The 22,910-nt window shown below is 37.3% G+C and overlaps 1 protein-coding gene and 1 long non-coding RNA gene across 2 annotated transcripts in view; one reads left to right on the forward strand and one right to left on the reverse strand.

The window, feature by feature from the left end:
* LOC149803185 (uncharacterized) overlaps window positions 1–22,910 on the forward strand; it is a 495,629-nt gene that overhangs the window by 379,860 nt on the left and 92,859 nt on the right. The window lies entirely within an intron of this gene.
* Window positions 1–22,910, reverse strand: part of LOC149803193 (transcription factor A, mitochondrial-like) — a 60,236-nt gene that overhangs the window by 24,078 nt on the left and 13,248 nt on the right. Inside the window, exons 3-4 of the mRNA XM_089952813.1 lie at window positions 17,063–17,133; window positions 11,842–12,003 (exon numbers count right to left, since the gene is read on the reverse strand). Of these exons, the coding sequence (XP_089808939.1) occupies window positions 11,842–12,003; window positions 17,063–17,133 (233 nt within the window). The remainder of the gene's footprint in view (window positions 1–11,841; window positions 12,004–17,062; window positions 17,134–22,910) is intronic.

Consider the following 22,910-nt stretch of genomic DNA (forward strand, 5'->3'; position numbering starts at 1 on the left):
AAATTCTATAAATTTCTAGTAATGTAAATAATAGTATCAATACAGGGGCCTTAAGCCCACCAGTTCAGTTTAGTTCCAGCTGATTATGTGAATACATGTCTGCATTTTTCTGAGATGGTATTAAAAGGATGCAAGCATCCGGCACATGCATCTTGCTATGTCTGCAGTCAATTTATCAAGACAAGAGCGAAAAAGTACTCCGTGGAAGCATCTGCTAAAATGTGTGAGGCCTACAAGGCATATTTCGGCATGCCTGTTGGTGACAAACCCTGGGCAGCTCATTTCACCTGCAAGCACTGCAAAAATCTCTGGAAGGTAGGATGGACAATTCTTGCTCAGAATTTTATGTAATAAAGTTTGTTAATATTTTTAAAATTGTAAAAGTTTTAATTTTAAAATGTTTTAACAATTTTCAATGTTTCTGAAAATATATATATATTAAAAATGGTGAGAGAATCTCTTACACATTAGTCATGGGTGAAATAAATGTATTTTTGTAGGATGGTACAGAGGGGGAAAGAGAGCCATGAAGTTCGCTATCCCAAGCATTTGGCAGGAACCCACTAACCACTCAAGCAAATGCTACTTCTGCATGGTGGAACCTTCCAAACATTGGACTGGCAAGAGTGCAACTGCTATCACGTATCTGGACCTTCCTTCATCCATCGCCTCAGTGCCACACTGCCCTGAGCTCCCCGTACCCAAACAGAGCAGCAAGTCAGAGAGCGAGGACAAGTGTGTGTGTGTGATTTGGATTTTAACGTAGCTTTCAGTTTTTCAGTCATATCGCTATGAAATCTGCAATGTAGCAGTTTATATTGATGTCTTCTAGCACTGGGACATCATGCCACAGACATGTAGCATGATGTCCCACCCAGACACATTATCCTGACACCAGGCTGACCAGATCTAACAGTAACCTCTTAATGCTGAGCACCAAGTGAGGCAGCTGTTAGTACCATTTTTTATAAGTCTTTGGAGTGACTTGGCCAGGGATCAAACCCATGACCTCCCACATCCGAGGCGAACACTCTAACCACTAGACCACCGGAGCAGTCGAGCGAGGAAGACACTGTAGATCCAGATGACAATTTCAGAGGTGGAGCTAAGGACAGAAACCCATACTACCCCAACCAAAAAGACCTCAACAACTTGATCAGAGATTTTGGTCTCACCAAGTCCAATGCCGAGCTTTGGACGTCAAGGCTCAAGCAGTGGAACTTGTTGGATGAAAGTGTGCAAGTCACAGATCAGAGGAAGCATCATCAAACTTTTTCCAGCTTCTTCACCTGTCAAGATATGCTCTGTTTCTGCCACAATGTGGCCAGTCTGTTTGAGGCAACCGGAATCGCCTGTAACCAGAATGAATGGCGCCTCTTCATTGACAGCTCATCCAGGAGCCTCAAAGCCATGCTACTCCATAATGGGATCAAGTACATGTCTCTTCCCCTGGTTCACTCAAAGAGGATTACAATGGCATCAAGACCATGCTGGGTGCCTTAAAGTATGATAAGTATGGCAGGGAGGTCATCGAAGACTTCAAAAAGGTGGCATTCCTGATGGCTCTCCAAGGCAGTTTTACCAAGTTTCCCTGCTATCTCTCCCTTTGGGACACCAAAGCGCACTACCACAGGCAGGACTGGCAACAGCGGACAGAGATCTCTGGGGGAAGCAACAATGTCAAGTGGAAGCCACTGGTAGACCCCCAGAAGGTGCTGATGCCAAAATTGCACATCAAACTGGGCCTTATGAAACAATTTGTCAGCTCTACATAAGGAGTCAGCTGCCTCCAAGTACCTTCAAGACTGTCTGAGGCAAAGGTCAAAGCTGGTGTCTTCGTCGGTCCACATATAAAGAAGATCCTGGAGTGCAATGAATTCCCCAAGAAGCTCACTAGTAAGGAGAACGTGGCTTGGAATAGCTTTATTGCAGTGCTTTGGGGCTTCCTGGGAAATCACAAAGCCAAACACTATGTGGAGCTGGTTGAGACTGATGAAGAACTACGGCACAATGGGCTGCAGGATGTCCCTCCAAGTCCATATCCTTGATACTCATCTTGATAAATTCAAGGAGAACATGGCAGCATACTCGAAGGAACAAGGTTGAGTGCTTCCACCAGGATATACTGAGCTTTGAATGCCACTACCAAGGACAGTTTAACGAGAACATGATGGGAGACTACATTTAGGGACTGATTTGTGAAAGTGATTTACAGTATAATTGTAAATCTGAAAAGACCACACACTTCTGAATCTTTTGTGGTAATTTTTGTGTTACTTTAGTATAAATACATCTTAATTTTGATTCATATGTTGTTTTTTTTTTCTTCTGACTTTATGTGAAAGAAATTACACAAATTTGCCCATTTTCTCACTGGAAATAGGTAAATTTCAAAATATCACTGTCCTGGTCATAAAAGCAAAGTTTGTGGGGAATAATAGCCATTTTCTATACTTTTCAGGCATAAGCAATTACAAAATAACATTTACTACCCAGGAACAAAATTTGTGTTACAGGTAATTACCTGTCACAATAAAAAGCCAATCATAATAAAGCTTGAACAAACTATTTCCTTAGATCGTTTTTTTTTAAAAGGCTGATTCATCAATACACAAACTGGGATGCTTCATATGAGAAATGCAAGAAATGTGTTTCTGGTTTCATGATAACATGATGGCCAAGGAATGCCATGTAGAATCTATGTTCAAAACACTGCTATAAAACATGTGACAGAAGGTGAAGAAGTTGAATAAGGCTGTTGAAGAATGACATTTCTTAGTTTCATAACAAATTTATCTGGTACATGAACAAAACTAAAAACATACACGTATTCAAAAAGATATAACTCACAAAATTCATAGAAGGATTGAGATTAACAAAGACAATGTACTAAATCACATCTGCTGCTTGAAAACATAGATATGCCAAGGAAATATGGTGACTATATAACAAAAGAACTAACATTTGATTTGAAATGCCAACAAGTTGACAGTGTTTGGGACCCCCCCCCCCCCCAGCAACAGGCATAGGAATTCCAAATTGATGAATGAAATGACTAAGTTTTGTGCTTTTTTGTATCATTGATGCTATCTGCTTTTTAAATCAGTGGGGGTAACAAACAAACAAGAAAGTGTGTGACTATTGTAGTTCCATTCCTTAGATTTGTACACAACACCAGGCTCTAAGTAAAAATAAGAGTAACAACACTGACAACATCATAGGAGCAGTAACTGTGTTCACGTGCATAGCTTTTGAAGGTCATAGCATTTCTCAAGTTTCATGGCAATCGTCTGAAGATGAGCTGAATTCACAACGTTCTGACTACAGATGGCTCCAAATCAAACGGGCAATAACTCTAGAATGAAGTGGTCATTAGCTAGAAAAGACGACCAAAATATGCACCAAGTTTGACAGTGACTGACTGTTTAAAAGTGTTTTGCAAAGATAATGGCATAATATGCATAGATTTTGCTAAAAACTGAACTCATTCAAGACTGTGAAGCTGTAAACTTATTGATCACAATTAGATGAGAAAAAAGTCTACCATGAGGTAAAAACCTGAACCAATTAGATGCAAGACTGCCTTATTAACACATAAAGATCTCACTTACTATAAAACATAAGACCATGATAATATTAATAATATTAATAATAATAACGAGGACTTTGAATAGCGCCTAATCTTTAGAAGCTCTAAGCACTTTACAACATTAGACAACACCTATAACATAAAAAATCATATATAATGATATTACAAAAAACAAATACCATGAAATTAGAAAACATAAAAAACATGCTGAGAATAATTAAGGTAGGGAACATTATTAGGTCTTTAAGTTTGTTCTTGCAGTCGAAATAAGTTTGTTTTAAGAGCACTCTTGAATGTGATCACTGTGTCTTTGTGTCTAAGTTCAGAGGGCAATTCATTCCACGTTGCTGGGCCCTGGTATGCAAAAGAACGCTGTCCATATGACTTCATTTTCGTAGTGGGAATAATGAGCATATGGTTGTCAGAAGAGGAGCATTAAGTATCTCGCTGGTGTGTACACATGGGTGAGGTCGGATAGGTATGTTGGAATGGAGTCCGTCAGTGAAATGTAGCACGGAGAACCAATTTTGTGTTTGATTTTGGATCAAATGGATAGCCAGTATAGGGTACAGAGCAGTGGGGAGGTGTGCTCTGATCATGGTACTCTAAGTATGATCCGAGCAGCTGTGTTTTGAACTTTTTGAAGTTTCTGAAGTAGAAATTGAGATGAACCAGTCAGAATTGAGTTACAATAGTCCAGTCTTGACAGTACTAATGAAGATACAAGTGTTTTAGTGGCATCAACTGAAAGATATTTGTGAATGGAGCTGATGCATCTCAGCTCAAAATATGCAGCCTTGCATATGTTCATAACATGTTGAAGCAATTTGAGAGTACTGTCCAGAGTGACACATAGGTTCTGTACTGTGTGAATTTAATGTTGGTGTTGCTGATGTTTATTGTTTGAGGTCAAGTCTTTGTGTTGTAATCAGAATGGTCTCAGTTTTATCATCATTCATCTGCAGCTTGTTACATGTCAGCTATGATTTCACATCAGAAATGCACCTCTCTACACCTTGGATGGTAGCATCGACTTCAGTTGGGTGGCTAGATTTGTATATTTGGGTGTCATCAGTGTACAATTGGTGAGACAATGGATGATATATATGACACTTGAGAGCGACTGAGTGTACAGAATGAAGAGAACAGGTCCAAGAACAGACCCCTGTGGAACACCACAACATAGATTAACTGGGCTGGAGTGTATTCCATTTGCAGACTCAATTTGTGTCCTGAGACCATGTAGGACTTGAACCACGGTAAGGCTGTATCATGAATGCCGAATACATGCTGGAGATGGTGAAGTAATATATCATGATGATATAAGATATTTACCAGGTCTCAGCAAACTTGGATAAAAATTATGTATCCACAGTAGAAATAAGTTCAAGAAATCAGATACAAGATTAATTCATAACGAACTTAAATCTTAAGCTCAAATTCAAATCATCCCATGTTTGCATTGTACAGTGTGACCCTGCTATAACACGGTAGTTGGGAGCCATAGAACACGACCACGTTATAGACCAAACCATGTCATAAGCAATCCGGTCAGTTACCTGAAGAGAATGATGCATGTACAGTAGTCCCCCTCTTATAAGGCCACCCCTAATGCAGCAGGGAAGTGGCCTTATAATACGGGTGGCCTTTCTAGAGGGGGATGACAAATGCAAATAGTAAATACATATGAAGAAAGTCACAAGTACATTTAATTTTAAATATTTAATATTTTAATTAAAAAATCACATGCATGATGTGAAATAAATGTAAAACATTTTCAAAAGAATGCTATGAATAACCATTGATATTGTTTTAAAACTGTCTTTATAAATATGTTACAGTTCACATCATCTGTCACTTTGTTGGTAACAGTCGAAAAAACAAACCAGTCTCGTCACAATTAAAAATATCCTTGCTGTCATATCCCCTGCATATATCGTTTAGTCTTTTGTTCCAATCTTCGACAACTTCATTATTAACATCAGCTGATTCTCCACTAAGGACAGAACACTTGATATTGTGTCGCACTTGAAATCTGTGCAACCATCCGTTACTTGCGGTAAAGTCGTCATATCCTAATTCAACTGACAAAATTGTTGCTTTTTCTTGTCATTCAAATCAGGATATAAACGTCTCCTGGCTCAAACAATCTTCCTTTCTCTGTCCATTTCACCTTCCCACTTCTGCAGAACTGTTTCATTATCTTTCACGATATTGTTTATCTGAGTTTCCCGACATTAGTTTTCTGCAAGGATCCTCAACGACACCCCCATCCCCCGGTCAGTTGAATTACTTTTACGTTCTCCTCTAAACTGAGAATTTTTATTTTCCTCGATGACATGTTGATCTTTTTGCAGTAAGTTATTCATGTTGCCAACTACACTACTGATAAAACAATTTTGTATGCATCTGAACAAATTGCAGTGTGTTTTTAAAGGAAGTGATCTTGTCACGTGATTCGTTAGTCGCAGTCTGGTACCCTACTGTTTTTATACATTTCTTTACACTAAGTGAGAGAAGCCAAAACGGCTTCGATATGTACCATTAACATCAAGCAGATTTGACCTCGCGGCCGTTAGGGTTCATAATTTTGACAATTATTGTCAGTAGTAATAGCCACTGATTATCAAAGTGAACAAGCTCAACATCTTACTAAGGGAAGCCATAAAGGCTACCAAGCCATTTCCTGCTGACTTCGGTATTGCACATCGATACTGCCACTTCTCAGCTGTTACTACTGTTCAATAATTGTAATTTTAACAATTATCAGTGACTAAACCGGACATCTTATGATAACACAGCAGTAAGGCTAATTGGATTACATGTACGTACCCTTTTGTATCGATTAAAAGTTGAGTCTTTCTCGGTTTTTATGGAATAAATTTGGCTTCTCGTGAGGCGTAAATGATATAATATTAACTTTAGTGGTAAATGTACTTTACTCAACACTTCTTTCAGCAACGAAAACCTGACATCGGGGAAACAGAAATCAGATTACTTAACACACGTTATGAATAAAATACTGGTTCTGGATACATATTCGAATAAAATGCGGCTGCTTGTGAGGGGTAAATTTAAAAATTATTACACTAACATGCTGGCCGCTGGTCGCGTTAGCCAGGTGGCCTTTCGCGAGGGGTACTTTTGAACACAAACTCGTCGGTGCCAACGGATTCTGGCCGTAAGGAGCGGGTGGCCACTGGTCAGGGGGGCCGTTCAAGAGGGGGACTACTGTACCCAAAAAAAAAATTGCGGGGTGAGTGTAGGTAATAAATGCAGGTGGTAAAATATGTGCTTCATCGGCAAAGTTACCATCTTAAATTGATGCATATTAAATGAGAAATACACATGTAGTGAAAACAGAAGACATGTATAATAGTTTACTTTATTTAGAGAACCATGAATACTGTTTATATATACGTCTTGTGTATAGCATGAATAGTATGAACACCGTGTACTCACCCGCGAAGCTCATCATATACATTAAATTAACAATACAAGTGATTCCAACAAAAATATGTACACATAGAGCTTTAAAATATTCAACAGTTTTGTCACAGGTCATATTGGTCTGAATTCAGTGGAAAAGCATAGCACAATCACGTAACGAATGACGAAGCACATTTACTTTTCAGTACGTCCCAAGTTAGTAAAAGTTAGTGTTCGAAGCCGCCACTGGTAGTGTTCGAAAGCATAAACTTTTTCCCTACAAAAAAGAAACTTTCACAACACAGTTAACGTGTTCCAGTCACATTGGAAAATGCAAAAATCCATCAGATTCCATCACTTTTATTTAAGTTTGGTACTGACTTCCTTTTATGAAAAGTTCTTTGTTTTTACTGAAAGATTGTAGTCAGCTTCCTTTGATGAAGGGTGCATGAGTTATTGAAGTCATCGCTAAAGGACAGCTTTGGAGAAGCAAACAAATGCCCATTTCTTATTGTGTTGGCAACATCAAACAATTGTATTGCATGACTGAGACTGATTTATTTTCTCCATTTGCTGAGTAAATTTTCATATCAATCAGTGCTTCAAAAGTAATCTGTTTCCTTTGAAATTTCAGCAAACTTTTTTTTATCTAGGTATATTTTTGAAAAGGAATTGGCCGTCGTTTGGACTATTCCATTTACTGTCCCTCCATGCCTACTGAATAAACCAATAAGTAAAATGTAGTTTTTATTTTTTTATTATTTTTTTTTTCATTTGTGGTAGCAGCGTAATTAACAAAGGGTCAACGGATGATAGAGACAGGTGTTCTGGTTTGATGATAGGGATTATTACAGAAAACATGAGTGTTCTGAAGGATTTAATTTTGAGTGAAAAAAAAGAAGGAATTTTACTTACCACTGACATACAAATGTCAGTCTTTGTAAATATATTAATTACTAGCAAGCGACCAAAAATCCTATGAAAGATAGATTACGAGATAATACCTCATCTGGTTGATCTCCATTACCAAAAAAGCGGATATTTCACAACATACAGTACTCATGCTAGATGTCAAGATAAGTGGATTATAATATAACAATGCACTGTTTAGAGCCATTTGCCGATATGGACAAAGAATTTGTTTATGTAATAATAGATAAATTTCAGTGCATTTTATATCAAGTTTGCAGCTTCCTTTCAGGGGCCTCTGAATTCCTGGACTCCAAACTGATGGTTGTATATAAAAGTTTAAACAGCCAACAACGTCGCCAATAAAAAAATATATCGCCACAAGGTATGTTTTGTCGCCAATTAGGAAAAACAATCCAAGTTTGCAACATTGGCGAAGACCTACGTGGTCCCAGAATAAACTTTTTCTGCGTTATTTTTTGTACCTTTAATGAGAAAAATACATATAAAATTTCAGGAGCCACGCCACAATCGTCTTGTATTATTCATACGCGATCTCTTCCCCCAAATGACAATAAAGTTTTTATGGGTTTATTTTGTACTTGTAAGAAAGATATTTTTTTTGTGTATACAAGAAAAATACATGTATATGAAATTTCGGGAGCTACACGACAACCGTGTTATATCCAAATTCGTGTCATAACAGAGCGCACTATAGCAGGGTCATACTGTACAAGGCTTATAAACAAGTTTGATCAAAGTTCTATCAGAAACAGTTGCTGACACAAGATCACCTCAGTGATGTGCATGGATCTCCTCCACAACTGTATTCACCTAAAATCTCTGACAGGACTTTGTGATCTCAGGTCACTCTGGTGCTGGGAAGATGTAGGGGGAGGGGGAGGAGATCCTTGACCTACAACTCATCATGAGGGGCTGTCTCTAGTGGCAGACTCAGCTAGAGGATGAGAATGTTTCTTGACCTGCCTCCCTCCTTCATTTCTGACTCCGATTTGTGACAGGGTGATGTAGGGTCACAACAGGCAACATCACCCCTGCAGTGCAGCCGAGGCCCTGATGCCCATGGTGGGGCATAAGATGGAAGGACATTACACAGGGATTAGTTGAGATTAAAAGAAAAGGGCGTATGGTGATCTCTACCGTTATTTGGTGCATGTACACAGATCCCACTACCCACAAGGTTAAAGAATAGCCTGGAGGTGAGATCAATCCAATCTGTCCCCACATTATAGGTGTACCAATGATCGGTGTCCTATACCTGAACACCACTGATTGGTGCCCAATTAACTGCCACTGACTGGTAAGGCGACTATGATCTGTAGATATTTTATCGCTAGAACTGAACTCTACCCTATTAGGATTTATTGATTTACCCATCACCATATGGGCTCTGAGAAGGTACTGCAACTTCCTCCAGGGGATGGGGTGATTTGCTCTCCATTAAACTGATATTTCCTCCCTTGAGATGGGCCCTATACCTAACCCTAGTCGGTCCTCCCTCGTCGGTTCAACTGGCAGGTATCCATGGGCATTTAGCATCTCAAAATATGATCCAATATGCTCCTGGGATCAAGGAGTGCCTTTCTGTGCCAAAGAGCTAATCTTCCCCTCTCAGACCTTAGGGACTCATTGAAGGAATCGGAGTAATGAAATGAAGAGAAAGGCTTTCTTCCTCATGTATAATAAATACACAGATTCTCTGTCATGGTCAAAGTTCATCTCACCAAATGCAGCAGATCAGACATCTATCTGTCTGTCTGCAATTGTTACAAGAAAGGCAGGTGAGGTGGCTATCCCGTGAGGCATTTTTTTTCATACACATTTCCCCCTCTCTGTTTAGACATATTGTTTTGCAAAGAAAATGTCAGAAAAAATGAATTAAAAATGTATCATTTTGATTATATATTAATAGTAATACCCAACCTGCATGTAGGGTATAATAACAATGGCTGAGTGATGTGAGACCTGTACATAAACATTTTAAAGTTCAATATTGCCACAAGAGTACTGACAACAATTATACAGTAAAGGACAAAGAGCAATCTCGAACTCACTCTAGTGATAATAATGGATGTGTGCTATTTGTGGTCAAGCACAATTTACTAACACAACAATATTTAATCTTGATTATTATAAATAGCAAAATATAATAGTAAGGACTAAAATGAGTGGAGTCAAGTAGAGTGCCATCTCAGCGCAATGTAAGTGAAGCAATAGTGTGTGCCTACCTAGATACACAAAAAGAAAGTGTGATGTGTGATCCCCTTCTACAAACCTAAAAACCAAAATACCATATAATCAATTAATCATTTTACCTCAGTTTAAAAAAAAAAATTAAGATCAAATAACTGAAATAGAGATCACAATCAAATAGTGAAATGGGAGAGAATACCTACCCAAGAATCTGGAATAATAACATGAAACACCTGATTGCTGGAGCAGGGATGATATTTAAAGAGTAATGCTGCAAACTGTAACAATAATTTCTTATAAGCTCTCTAATTTAACCAACAAAATGCATCATAGGTATAACATGTATAAAATTCTAGACTATAGAAAAACTGTAGTAAGATGCCTTATGCACATTTAAGACACATGTTAAAGGCAAATTATTCTGCAGAGCAATTGAAATTAACCAATACAAATGGAATCCACAATAGATGATGGCTACTGCACACATGCCAGTGACATCTGGTGGGGGAACAAACTGTGTCTGTGTTCTACAGTCTGAAACATTCCAGAACTCAACTGAAATGGTTCATCTATGGGAGAATGCACTTTTGTAATACAGGCAAGAGCAATTCCATCCCCGAAAGGTAAGCTATGTAATAGTGATAAAGTATAAAAACATATTTTCAAGATGATCACTGTGGAGTAACACTTAATGTCCCAGCATTTTCATTCAGGACAAACTACACATCATAAGAAATCTTTGGTTAAAAATCATGTTAATTATTTTCCACTCTGAAGAAATAGCAATAAAAAGAAGACGGCTGCCACACTGAAAGTTGTGTTGGAAATATTTTTATTTTGGACCAACTAAAGAGCTATACAAGTTTTTTTAAAATGAAAACCCCATGTTAATATAAACTTCCATTCCGGAGAAGAAGCAGCGACAAAATTTTAAAGATGGCCACCATGGTAGCCACATTAGATATCCAATCAACACCATTTTTTTAAGGACCAACAAGATATCAAAAGAAGTCTTCTGATGAAAACCACATTTTGATAAGACTTTCAATTCAGGAGTAACATTAACAAGATTTTCAATACTAATGCCATATTGGCACTATTTTCATTTCGGACCAACTAGACATTATAAGAAGTCTTTTACTGAAAGGCTTATGTTGATATGACCATCTCAGCAACAGCAAGATTTTCAAGATGGCTTCTGAAGTGGCCATATTGGATGTCCCAGCACCATTTTTAGGACCAGCTAGACCTTGGGATGATTGTTGTTCTAGGGTTTAATGCCATTTTTCAGCACAAGATAGGCTACACATGGCGGCCAGTATAACTGGTGGAGGAAGAAAACTGGAAAACCCAAGGAAGAACCACCGACCCACGAGAAGCTACTGGCAGGCTTTCCCACGCTAGCCGAGCCTTGGACTCAAACCCACACAGAGAGAGGTGAGATGACATTTATCTGGAACAGTGAGCAATTTAGACCACTCAGCCATTAAAGGGCCCCTAGACCTTGGGATGAGTGTGTGTGTAAAGTTTCATGGCAATTCTCAAGTAGTTCAGAAGGAATAGCAATGATAAACTTGTGTTAATGGACGGACGGATGACAGGCCATCTCATAAGCACTTCTGGTTAATGACCAGTAGAGCTACATTCCATAAGAAAAAGAACAAATGAAATAAATTATCACTGCTGAAAATTCAACAAACCTTTTTAAGTACAATGTTTAGTCTCTTTTGTTTCCGTCTCAATATTTTCTGATTTTGTTCCTCTTGCAGTTGTTTCTTTTGGTTCTGTGTCAAGGATCCCATATACACTTCATACTCCTCGGCATATTCCTGTTTTCTTTTCTGATCCTTTTCCTCATAAACCTGAAAATAAAATGTTCATACATCACTTTTTGAACATCATGACATCATCAAAGTGCATATTACCAACCTAATTAGCTTACTACTGAAATCCTAGATGCTATGAAAACACAAGACCAATTCGGGGCTATGGGAAAACATCCACAATATAAAGTATGGAGAAATAAAGTAAAAAGTATGATTAAAAGCTATAAAAAAAATGTATTATCAATCATTGCTTTAAAAAAAAAAGAGCAAAACAAACTCCATTTGGAAAGTCTTCAATGAACTCACTGGAGGAACACACAAAGATCGTCCAAATAAAATTCACTCACTTTTGGTAAATGACACCATAGTCACTGATGACACTAACATTGCAAATGTTTTCAATGATTTTTTCACCAATATTACCACAAAATTAAAAGAAACAGTGATAGAAAACAACTTTAATGAACTGAAAAAATTCTGCAGCAGCAAAATCTCTAAGAAGGTCTGTTTCTCTATCCCACCAGTATAAAAAAATCTTTGTTAAAAAATGTCTCAGTGAACTTGATACCAAGAAAGCTACAGGAATTGATCAGATTGGTCCATGACTCATTAAATCTTCTGCCTCTGCTATTTTAGACAGTATAACATTCATAATCAATTTAACTATTGCAACATCATCTGTCCCCAAAATATGCAAAACTGCAAAAGTAACTCCTATTCATAAATCAAATCTGGTTCATAGGATGATGCTGATAATCACCAACCAATCTCAATAGTACTAAACTCGTCAAAATTGATTGAAAAACATGTCCATGAACTCATTCATGTCATATTTAACCAAACACTCGCTGTTACACCCTAATCAATCAGGCTTTAGACATAAACATTCATGTGAGACTGCCTTTATCTCCCTAACTGATAAATGGCTTCAAGCACTTGACCAAGGTCAAATAATAGGATCTGTATTTGTAGATCTCAGGAAAGATTTTGACATGGTGGATCATGAAAGCCTTTTGAAGAAATTGAAAATCTACCAATGTGATGAAAACACTGTTAGATGGTTTACTTCATACTTAATTGAGAGAACGCAACATGTTTATATAAATAATGTTCTGTCGGAACCTGGAACAATTAGATATGGAGTACCAAAAGGCTAAATTCTAGGTCCATCACTATTTATTTTATTTTTAATGACCTACCACTGTTACTAAGGGACTCAATATCATCTACAGATCTCTATGCAGATGACACAACATTGTCAGACATCCAAAACACAAAGCATGAACTTGAAATTTCTTTACAGAATGCCTTAAACAAACTGGACAAGTGGTGCACATGCAATGGCATTGTGGTAAATACTGGTAAAACTAAAAAATGTATTCTATTACATCACTGACTTATTACAAATATGGAGTTCTTGTTTACATCATGACACCAAAAAATTGCATATTTCCATGACATTTTCAAAACAGAGGTTCAAACAAACTTACACACATAAAACCTGAACGCTACAACCTGCACATCAAGCCCCTGATCAAAGCTTAACCATAAAATGTGACCTTGATCCCAGGGTCAAAAGGGATGAGGTGGCAGGGGCCAGTTTTGCATATCGGCCCCAGGCAAATTTCTTAACTTAAGGATATGGTGAAGGTTTTTGAGCTATTATTGTGTAATATTTAAAGAGATGGATATACATGTATTTGTAAACTAGGTGTTTCAGGCTCATGTTGTTCTTGAAACTGATGTGAGGCATGTCCACCTCCCATAGTCACTGCACAATATGTAGCCAGTTAAATACCATTTGTCAGCTAGGAAGTAGAGCTAGTCACCCAGAGCAGGAGACACATGGGTTTAAGGCAAGTAGAATATATCAAAAACGGCTTGGATGACAACTATTCTGAATTGCATCAAGCTACATCTCTCCCTCAATAACTTGTGTACAACGGGGTCCACAACTATAGACAGCACTATAAGCAAGGGCGCAAGTTACTGAGGGACCTCAATTTTTTTTTTAAATCCACTTTTTGACATCAAGAAAACCGTGGGGGAGGAGCGGCATTAGGGAACTGGGCTGTTTAATGACTATCCTCATTTTACAATCACGTTGATAATAATTTTTAATAACACGCTTTTTCTAATGAAGTGTTCATTATTCTGTTTAAATAAAATTTATTTTCAAAATGTCCAGTATGTGAAAGATTGTTCTAACCAGTTTCAACAACCATCAAGTGTATGCGAAAAATCTCTGTATTATGTCACTGCTTTTTATTTTCTTGAGGAGTCTGGTTCCCATAGTGATGTTAAATAGTACCCTGCCAAATCAGGTGTCCCCAGAGCAGGGAACTTGAATAACTGTTGATACACCACCAAAGAAGATTCCTTTTTTTTCAAAAACAAGCGAGATTTATTTTATGAGACAATCATCTACGTCGAACTCAATTTTTTGTATTGTTCAATTAGTACAATATTGATGTCGAGATTTCATTGGAAATAATGATGAAACTTATCATCCTTGAGGATGTCTCCAAGTGCCAGTTCAAGAATCCTCTGAAACTCACTTGCCCATAATGGTCTGAATCTGTGAAATCAAGCTCTTCATTTTACGAAGTATTCATTTCACTTGGCTGCCTTGCTATCTTTGATCACAGTTATGAAAGAGTTGGTTAATTTAAGGTAGTTTATGTTACATACACAATAACATTATAAGTGTTCAACTGATCAAATGAAATGAGTTCACCCAACATACGACCAAGGCTGAATAATTTTAGGATTTTCGTGCCTTTTAACTTTTCTTTTATTCCACCTCTTATTCAAAAGACATAATTAATGTGATAATACAAAGGAGGCCAGCTTTTAATTCAGTGCAACAATACAACAAATATTTCCTCATGTCAGTTATCAAAACACAGTCGGCACTTAATTAGGTTCTCAGAGAAATGCTCGCAGGCATAGCTGTTACGGTAGATCTAAGCTTCATAATGGCAGTCATATTGTAAGTCAGTTTGGCATCATTTTTATTTACAAAAATCAGCATAAGAAGACTTTCAGTGAAATCCACTGACTACTATGAATATTCATTCAGAAGTAGTTTTAACGAGTTTTTCAAGCTGTCCACTGTGGCGGCTTTACTGGGTGTCTGAGCAGCACCATTTTCATTCAGGACCAACTATTTTTTGTTCTTGATGCTTTAAGGCACAGCAAGGTCATTATGTGCTTAAGCAATGGCAGTAAACTGTATTGCCCATTGCCAAACCAAGGCTGATCTGTTAGTAGGATTCAAACCTGCAACCTTCAGTCATGATTCCAGCACAGTAACATAAACCACCATTAGTTGCTTTTTACATTTTTGAGGGTACACACTGGGCATATTCTAAGTCCACAGAGCAAAACCTGAATTTTGTTGTGTCAGAGAAACAGGTGCATGACTGGCGCAAGAAAAAGTCAGTTCTAGTTGATAGTGCCAGACACCTAAGAAAATTCAAACAATGGAAAGCCCTCCTGCAAATTGGGAGTTTGGTCTGAATGAGTGGGTTCCAGAGCAGTGTCAAAATGTGCATGATGTCACCGGAAATGCCATAACACTGAAGGTCCTTTCCACTTCCAAGGCTAATGGTGACGAAAGTTTATACCCGTATATCACATATAATTCAATGCAAAGATTTATTTTTTAAATGGACTGACGAATTGTAAGTTGTCAATTTATTTGTATATATTCAACTAAATAATACAAATGTATTTATTCTACATTAGTTTTGTCTTTATTTGTCCTATCTGTCTTTCCATCTATCCAGTTTGACTTGTTTAACTTTCCCCAACTGTAGCTCCGACTCACTGACCACCGACAGATTTGACTTGAGAGAAAAAACCCACCTTGACTTATAGGAGTCTTAGCAAACCTCTTTTTGCAGCCCTAAAATGAGGGGGCTGTCAACTTATAATCAAAATGACTTATAAATGATTAAATACAGTAACAGAACTTTATGAAAATACTTACAAGCAACCAATGTTTACATTTGTTGGTCAGCTATGTTAGATAATGGCATGATTTTCATGTGGACTTTCTTTATCAAAAGCCCATAGAAAAACAAAAGAAGATAAATTCCAGGGGGAAAAAATGTATGTGGAGAAAATATGAAAAATACTAATAAAGATCATTTCTAAAAGGTGGAAACATGATATGTGGCTTTATTTTAAAGATGGGCAATTAATGAATCAGTAAGGGCAAGGTTTTGTGTGAACCTTCCCACCTGGGCAAGTGATTTTACACCATGTTAAACCCTGTGGGGTACTATTGTTTTCACAGAAGGATTATAGCTCATAGGTTCTTTCAATTTTCAGTTTGTAGTGACCACTAAATTTATGAAAATTGTCACAGACAAGATAAACTGTTCAACCACAGCAAAGATGTAAAGTCATCAGCACACATTACATTCAAAAGAGTTGCCTAAGTTTTTTTTGGTGCAAAATATTCAAGTAGAAATGTCATTAAAATCAGTACAATGAATATGTCAATATACAGCATATCATCATCTCCCCAAGTTGTGATCTCTGAGGCTATAAATAGGCCCACTGTGGTTTCCCATGTGTCATCAGTGGCAAAAGCAATGGTTGCTCAGTGATTAGCATGCCAGTCTTGTTACCAAAAAGGGTATGGGTCAGAATCCTACCAATGAACAGCCCTGGCTGCCTACAGTTGCATGTCCTTTGGCAAGGTACTTTACACCAACTGCTTTGGCACAAAATAGCCTACAATAAGCTACAAAACGTTACTTATGTGCTGTGCCATAAAACACAGAACCATAGCAACCAACATCATCCCTACCTACACCGACTAAGGCAAACATTTCTAGCCTAATCATGGTATCTGCAAAGACGCATATACCTCTGTGTGCTTCTTTCCCATAAATTTTCTCTACATCGAAACTTCATCAAATTTTGGCATAAAAATAATGTTTTCTCAGTGCAGATGAGATAAGAGCAAATGAGCGGATGAGATAAGAGCAAATGGGCAGATGAGATAAGAGCAAATGAGATAAGAGTAAATATATTAAAAAAGGTTCTCAAGCATAATTGGAATCAACAAAATTGAACAAACCTTTTTTTCTTTTTCATCTAACATTTTCCACATGGCACCTGCTATTTTTGCCAACTCTGTCATCTTCTTACCTGAATTAATACAAAAAGATCGGAAAAACAAACCTGAGTTGTCTTCATTTCAACATCCAATTTAGCTACTGAAATATACAATCATATAATCATCCACACCCCTTAAAGTACAAAGCTTTCTACTAGGTTTTCTACAATTAATATTGAGTTCACAAGATAGCAATGTCTCTCTGGTATGAATAAGTATTTCTGAAACAATTCTAAACAATTCCAGGATATAGGTCAAAGTGACATACATTTGGTGGGCAGTACCATATATTCTCGCTTACAGTCAACCTTTTTTTAACTGAATATGTGATTCATGCAGAGTAGGGGTTGTTGTGCAAGTGTGACATACATTTCTTTTTTTTATAAACCTAGGGGTAATATTGGAAATCTGATATTTACAGTTCATACAACTATTGTAAATTCTAATATTTATATCTTTTTTATGTTTTCATGCCACTTTTTCCATTCAAAAATGCACATATAATATGCACTATTTTTATCTTATTCATGATGGCATTAAATACACAATACCTGTATCTTCAGTTATTTGGATTTTAATAATTTGAAAATATTATAGGTAAAAGAAGGTGTAACAAAATATCATGTACATGTACTACTATTGTCAAGTTGGAAAATGAATGTTAAAAATGTCTGGTATTCCAAACTGAATTACCAGCAAAGTTCATCTGAGCGGTCTGTAAAGTACAGAGAGACCAAATTTACCTCTAGTACAATTGCAAAAACTTCAGTTCCAACCCCTATGCTGCTCAATGACTTTTTGCTATCTCTTACCTCAACATAATTCTTGGATTTTTTTGCTTTCATTTCACACAACAACAGAAATCATATCTCCTGCCACAAGACACAGTCAAATCAAGACATGATGTACAATAAACATAACTGTATCCCTTCCTACTTTTATTTTCTAAGACTTACAGCAAAATCGCAAGTTTTAGCAGGTCTGACTCTGCTTCAAAATTTCTTGTTTATCCATAGATGCATGCTTTACATTGTTGCCTCTCCCATGTGATCAAAACTATTTTCTACAACTCTTGAAAAATGCATAATAATGAACATTTAGAAATTGCTATTAAGGAAAATTCTTCACTCTATTTCACTGAAAATATCTGCCAATGATTTGACTTCAATGCCATTTTCAATTACAGACTTAAGCATATGTACATCATCTGTGTGCTTTAGTGCTTTCCATTAAATGTTTTCAGAAAACCGCAAACAGCTAAAAAATTGTGTTACAGAAGCTGGAAATTGCTATAAAGATTGAGGAAACCCAGGAAATCACATTTAAACCAAAGAAATCAGAATTGGCAGATTTGGAATCTGAAATTAGAGTATATCTGCCCTAAGTGGCTGTGATACTTGCTTAGTGGCAATTAAAAGAAGGTTATCTGAACTCCATGTGATCTTGCACAGTTGACACATGTATAGTTGCATCTTTTAATGGACTTCACAGGCTGTATGATCAAAGTGTTACTTACAGAGCCCATGCTAAGTCTATATAAAAGCACTGCAGAGGACAGTGAAGCCAAAGAAATGGAGCTGGATGATATTCACCATGACTAGATGACAATATAGAGGAGTTCGGAAGGGTGATGAATTCTTTGACTTTGTATGAGATGATATTAGATATCGACATATATAGGATACTGTGGTTCATAACAATGTGTAAATATGTGGACTTAACTTTCTACTTATGTGTAAGATATATGGAATTAACATATGGATATTGTGAACTGGATCATTCTGAACTACAATTTCTACACCAGTACGTGACCTATAACTGAATCCATAGATTTAAAATGTCGAGCATTATGATTTTAATGGATTTTATTATGCAAAGATGGACAAATCGTAAGTTATCAACTTCTTAGTAACCCATTGCATTCATTAATATAGCTGTATTTTACATTTATTTTTATTTATCTTACAAAATACATCTGACTTAAAGGAATGTTAAAGAGAAATTGGCCTTTGGTAGCATTAAAATTGGAGGTGGGTGTGACTTAGTCAAGTTGATTTATAAGAGAGTATATACAATACTTACTGGTTCCATGATGCACCACCATTATAATGTTGGCAACAAAAAGGTGTAGAGTCTAATTTTTGGGGTAAAACACAAATATAAAAACCAAAAATATGTGTATCACAATGACTAAGTTTAACTGTAAAACAAACATTTATTTCAACATGTACTCACACTGCAATTTTGGCTTACATGCATTGTAACAGGATTTAAAGTATGTTCAGAAAGGACAGATGGAGGGATGGAATCATAAGAATGCTTCTCAAAATAATGACACTGACAACACAAGTTGAAAGGTTTTTCTCCAGAGCACAAAAAACTGCAAAAACTAGAAGAATGTTCATGGAACATAAATATGACATCACTGAGACTTCAACACAAAACATAACCAGAAGGATGGATGGACAAAGGTAAAACTACATACCTTTTCTACATTAATAAAATGGATGACATGTAAACTGCAAAGCATCTGGAATTTAATTATTGTTTTCACTGAAAAATTAAAAATTTACAATTTATATGACCTTGGTTTGCAAAGCTGCAGCAAGTTGTTTTTCAAAACCTTTTCGTGGACTTTAAAAAGTGTTCAAGGAGAATTTGTTCTTAGAGAAACTGAACTTTCTATACATGTTACATTGGCTATCACTGCAAGAATAGGTAAAAATGGAGAGGAAAAAAACAGACAATTTTTTAAACATGCCACTAGTGCAAAAGGCAAATATTCAAGTCATGTGTCATTTGATCCAACCCATTTTTAACCCATTTTATGAATTGATTATTTTTGTAAAATATGCAAATAACAAAAATTTAGAATGCAAAACATACTGATTGTGTTGTAATGGTTTGTAATCCCACAAGATAAACTGAAGGGATTTTTGAAGGAAAAAACATCAGTTTGCCAATAAAGCAAATTTTATAGTAAATTACGTTTCCCTGAGGATACTTGTCCAATCACATTAAGATCTGGAATATAAACCTGATACCTCCGATATGCAGTCCTACAAACAGACATGATTTTGGTCTTCCATAAAAAAAAGCTGAAAACATGTTAAGGGGGGTTTGGGGGTCCTCCCCTAACTGGGTCTTGAGGGTCAGCACCCCTGATCCGGGAGTCATGGAGGCCAAAGGCCCTTCATTAAAAACGCATTTTACACTCATAAAAAACTGCTCCTGGTGCAACTTATGATCATAAAATAAACTTTAGCCTTCCTTTCTGTCACCATTGTCCTTTTTGGCTCAATGTGCAATTGTTTCTTTTCCTTCTCAATGAGAGCCTTTCTCCTTTCAAGCTAGTCCTTGTACTGGCGACACGCTGTGCGCATATTATGACAGAGGGCCACATCTGTTCTCTCATGCAAGAAATCTTTCTTCTTATTGTAATTAACTGCACTTTTTCCAGATGCCTTCTGAGCTTCAATTTTTCCAAATGCAGCTTCTCACGTAGGTGCTGTTCCAAACTCTTCCAACCGCGATTACCGTAATTCAGATCTTTATTGCAGAGGTCACAAAATGCCAGTCCTCTAGCGTTCAGTTTTCTTATCAAGTGATCAATTAAATTTCCGCCAAATTTCGTGCCGGCCATTACCATTTCCATACGATTTTTAAACCTTTATCTAAACTTTTCGTGTCATGGTCTCTCTCAACTCGGGACACCATGTTTTGCAAGCATGCTTCTTCTTTCCATTGCCATCAGTTTCCATTAACCGAAGATTCACTGGATGAATTTAAACCTTCGACCAAAATGAATAATCTTTATAAGAGTCGTGTGCAAACTAATATATGGAATGAATAATTTACAAGGGTCGTTGCGGAACGGGAGCAGACAGACTGTTTTAAAAAACTGGATCAGAGAATATATATTTAAAAAATGGACTATATCAAGAAAAATCTGATTCAGGTCAGGAGAAAAGTGGAATTCTGCTTTAAAACGGAGAAAAATCATATCTGTACTAAAAGGTGAAAATTTGTCTTTTCTGTCTATATCATACAAAAAGCAGTAACTACTACATATTACCTTCTCTTGCCTCCACCAAGTGTCACTATTTTTAAGCTGAGCAAAAAACTAACAAGGATGCTCACATAGCTGGGTTGATGAGAGGGTCTTCAAACAATTTGACTAGGGACATATTTTTGGAGAAACATAATTTATTATAAAATTGGCTTTGTTATTTGAATACATTCCCCCAAATAGTCCAAACACTAACCTCTTACTGCTGAGCACCTAGTGAGGCAGCTGTTAATACCATTTTTGTAAATCTATGGTCTGATTCGGCTGGGGTTCGAATCCATGACCTACCACTTCCAAGGCAGACGCTCTAACCACTAGGCAACTGGAGAAGTGTAAAACAGGGCGAGGGGTTTTGGTCTATTGATCATAAAACAGGGCAAGGGGTTTTGGTCTATTGATCATAAAATAACTACGATGTCTGCAGTGTGGCCGTTTATAGTGATGTCTAACACTGGGGCATCATGCCACAGACATGTAACATGATGTCCCACCCAGTCACATTATCCTGACACCAGGCCGAACAGTCATAACACTAACCTCTTAATGCTGAGCACCTAGTGAGGCAGCTGTTAGTACAATTTTTGTAAATCTTTGGTCTGATTCGGCTGGGGTTCAAACTCATGACCTACCACTTCCAAGGCAGACGCTCTAACCACTAGGCCACTGGAGCAGTCTAAAACAGGGCGAGAGGTTTTGGTCTATTAATTCAAGATTGGCTAGTAGGCCAGATCTTTGTCATGATCGATATCTCCTCTGCCATGGTGCCTGAATGTGTAAGATATGGAGTTGTAATTTTTTACGGTAACGTTGGCCAGTCTTCCCTTCATTGAAAAAGAGAAAAAAATCGGGTAGATGAAGGATCAAGGCAATCAAGGGACAATGGTATTGACTCTGTACCAGTCCCTGAAAACATGCCCCTTTATCAAGGCTTTCTTCACAATCAAAGGTTTGAGTTCTCTCTCAAAAAGCTGTCTCGATAACAACCAAGTATGAAAAAGAAGACAGTCTGGACACTTATGACCTTGGCTGCATGAGAAGATTTGGTTTGGCCATCTATTGCTAACTCGAGTAGACCATTTACTTGGGACTCATCCCATCTGAGGGGTTATAAGAATAATCTTTCAATTGTGACCCCATATTTTTTGTATTAATTTTAGTACACTGAGGGGGCCCATAACCCCCTCACAACTAATCACATCACAAAATGGCCCAAGCTTCTGAGTCCAGGACCGGTGAGACAAAGGTGGGCACCTTGCCATGAACAGGCTGAATAGCTGTTCATACAGTCAGATCCTGTCGGGTTTCTCCAAGGGAAAACCTGTCATGAGTTAAACATGGTTGAAACACTGGCACAGGAATTGTTCATGATACTGAATTCTTGTTTATGTGGACTGGAAAAGAGGCAACATTCAGTCACTGGTCATTTGTAACAGGTGCATATAATGGCAACCCAATGTGACATGATCTCACTGAAATCAAAGTCTTGATGGAAACAGGCTCTACAAGTTTGATGAAAACATACAAGGTTGAGATTATAACCAACTCTATACCAAGGTTGACAAAACAATGGGATGCATTATGGTTGGATTCTTTCCCCGTTCACCTGAAAACCGAGATGATTCAAAGGGATAGAAAATTGTTTCTTCCGGTGAGGAGAATAGCACTTATCATATGTTGTTTTTCAGATTGTTCAGATATGCTGCCATTGATATAGAGGATGCTGATACGATCCGCTATTTC

This window comes from Sinohyriopsis cumingii, chromosome 3, assembly GCF_028554795.1.
Source record: "Sinohyriopsis cumingii isolate HCF-2022 chromosome 3, ASM2855479v2, whole genome shotgun sequence".
Taxonomy (NCBI): Eukaryota; Metazoa; Mollusca; class Bivalvia; order Unionida; family Unionidae; genus Sinohyriopsis; species Sinohyriopsis cumingii.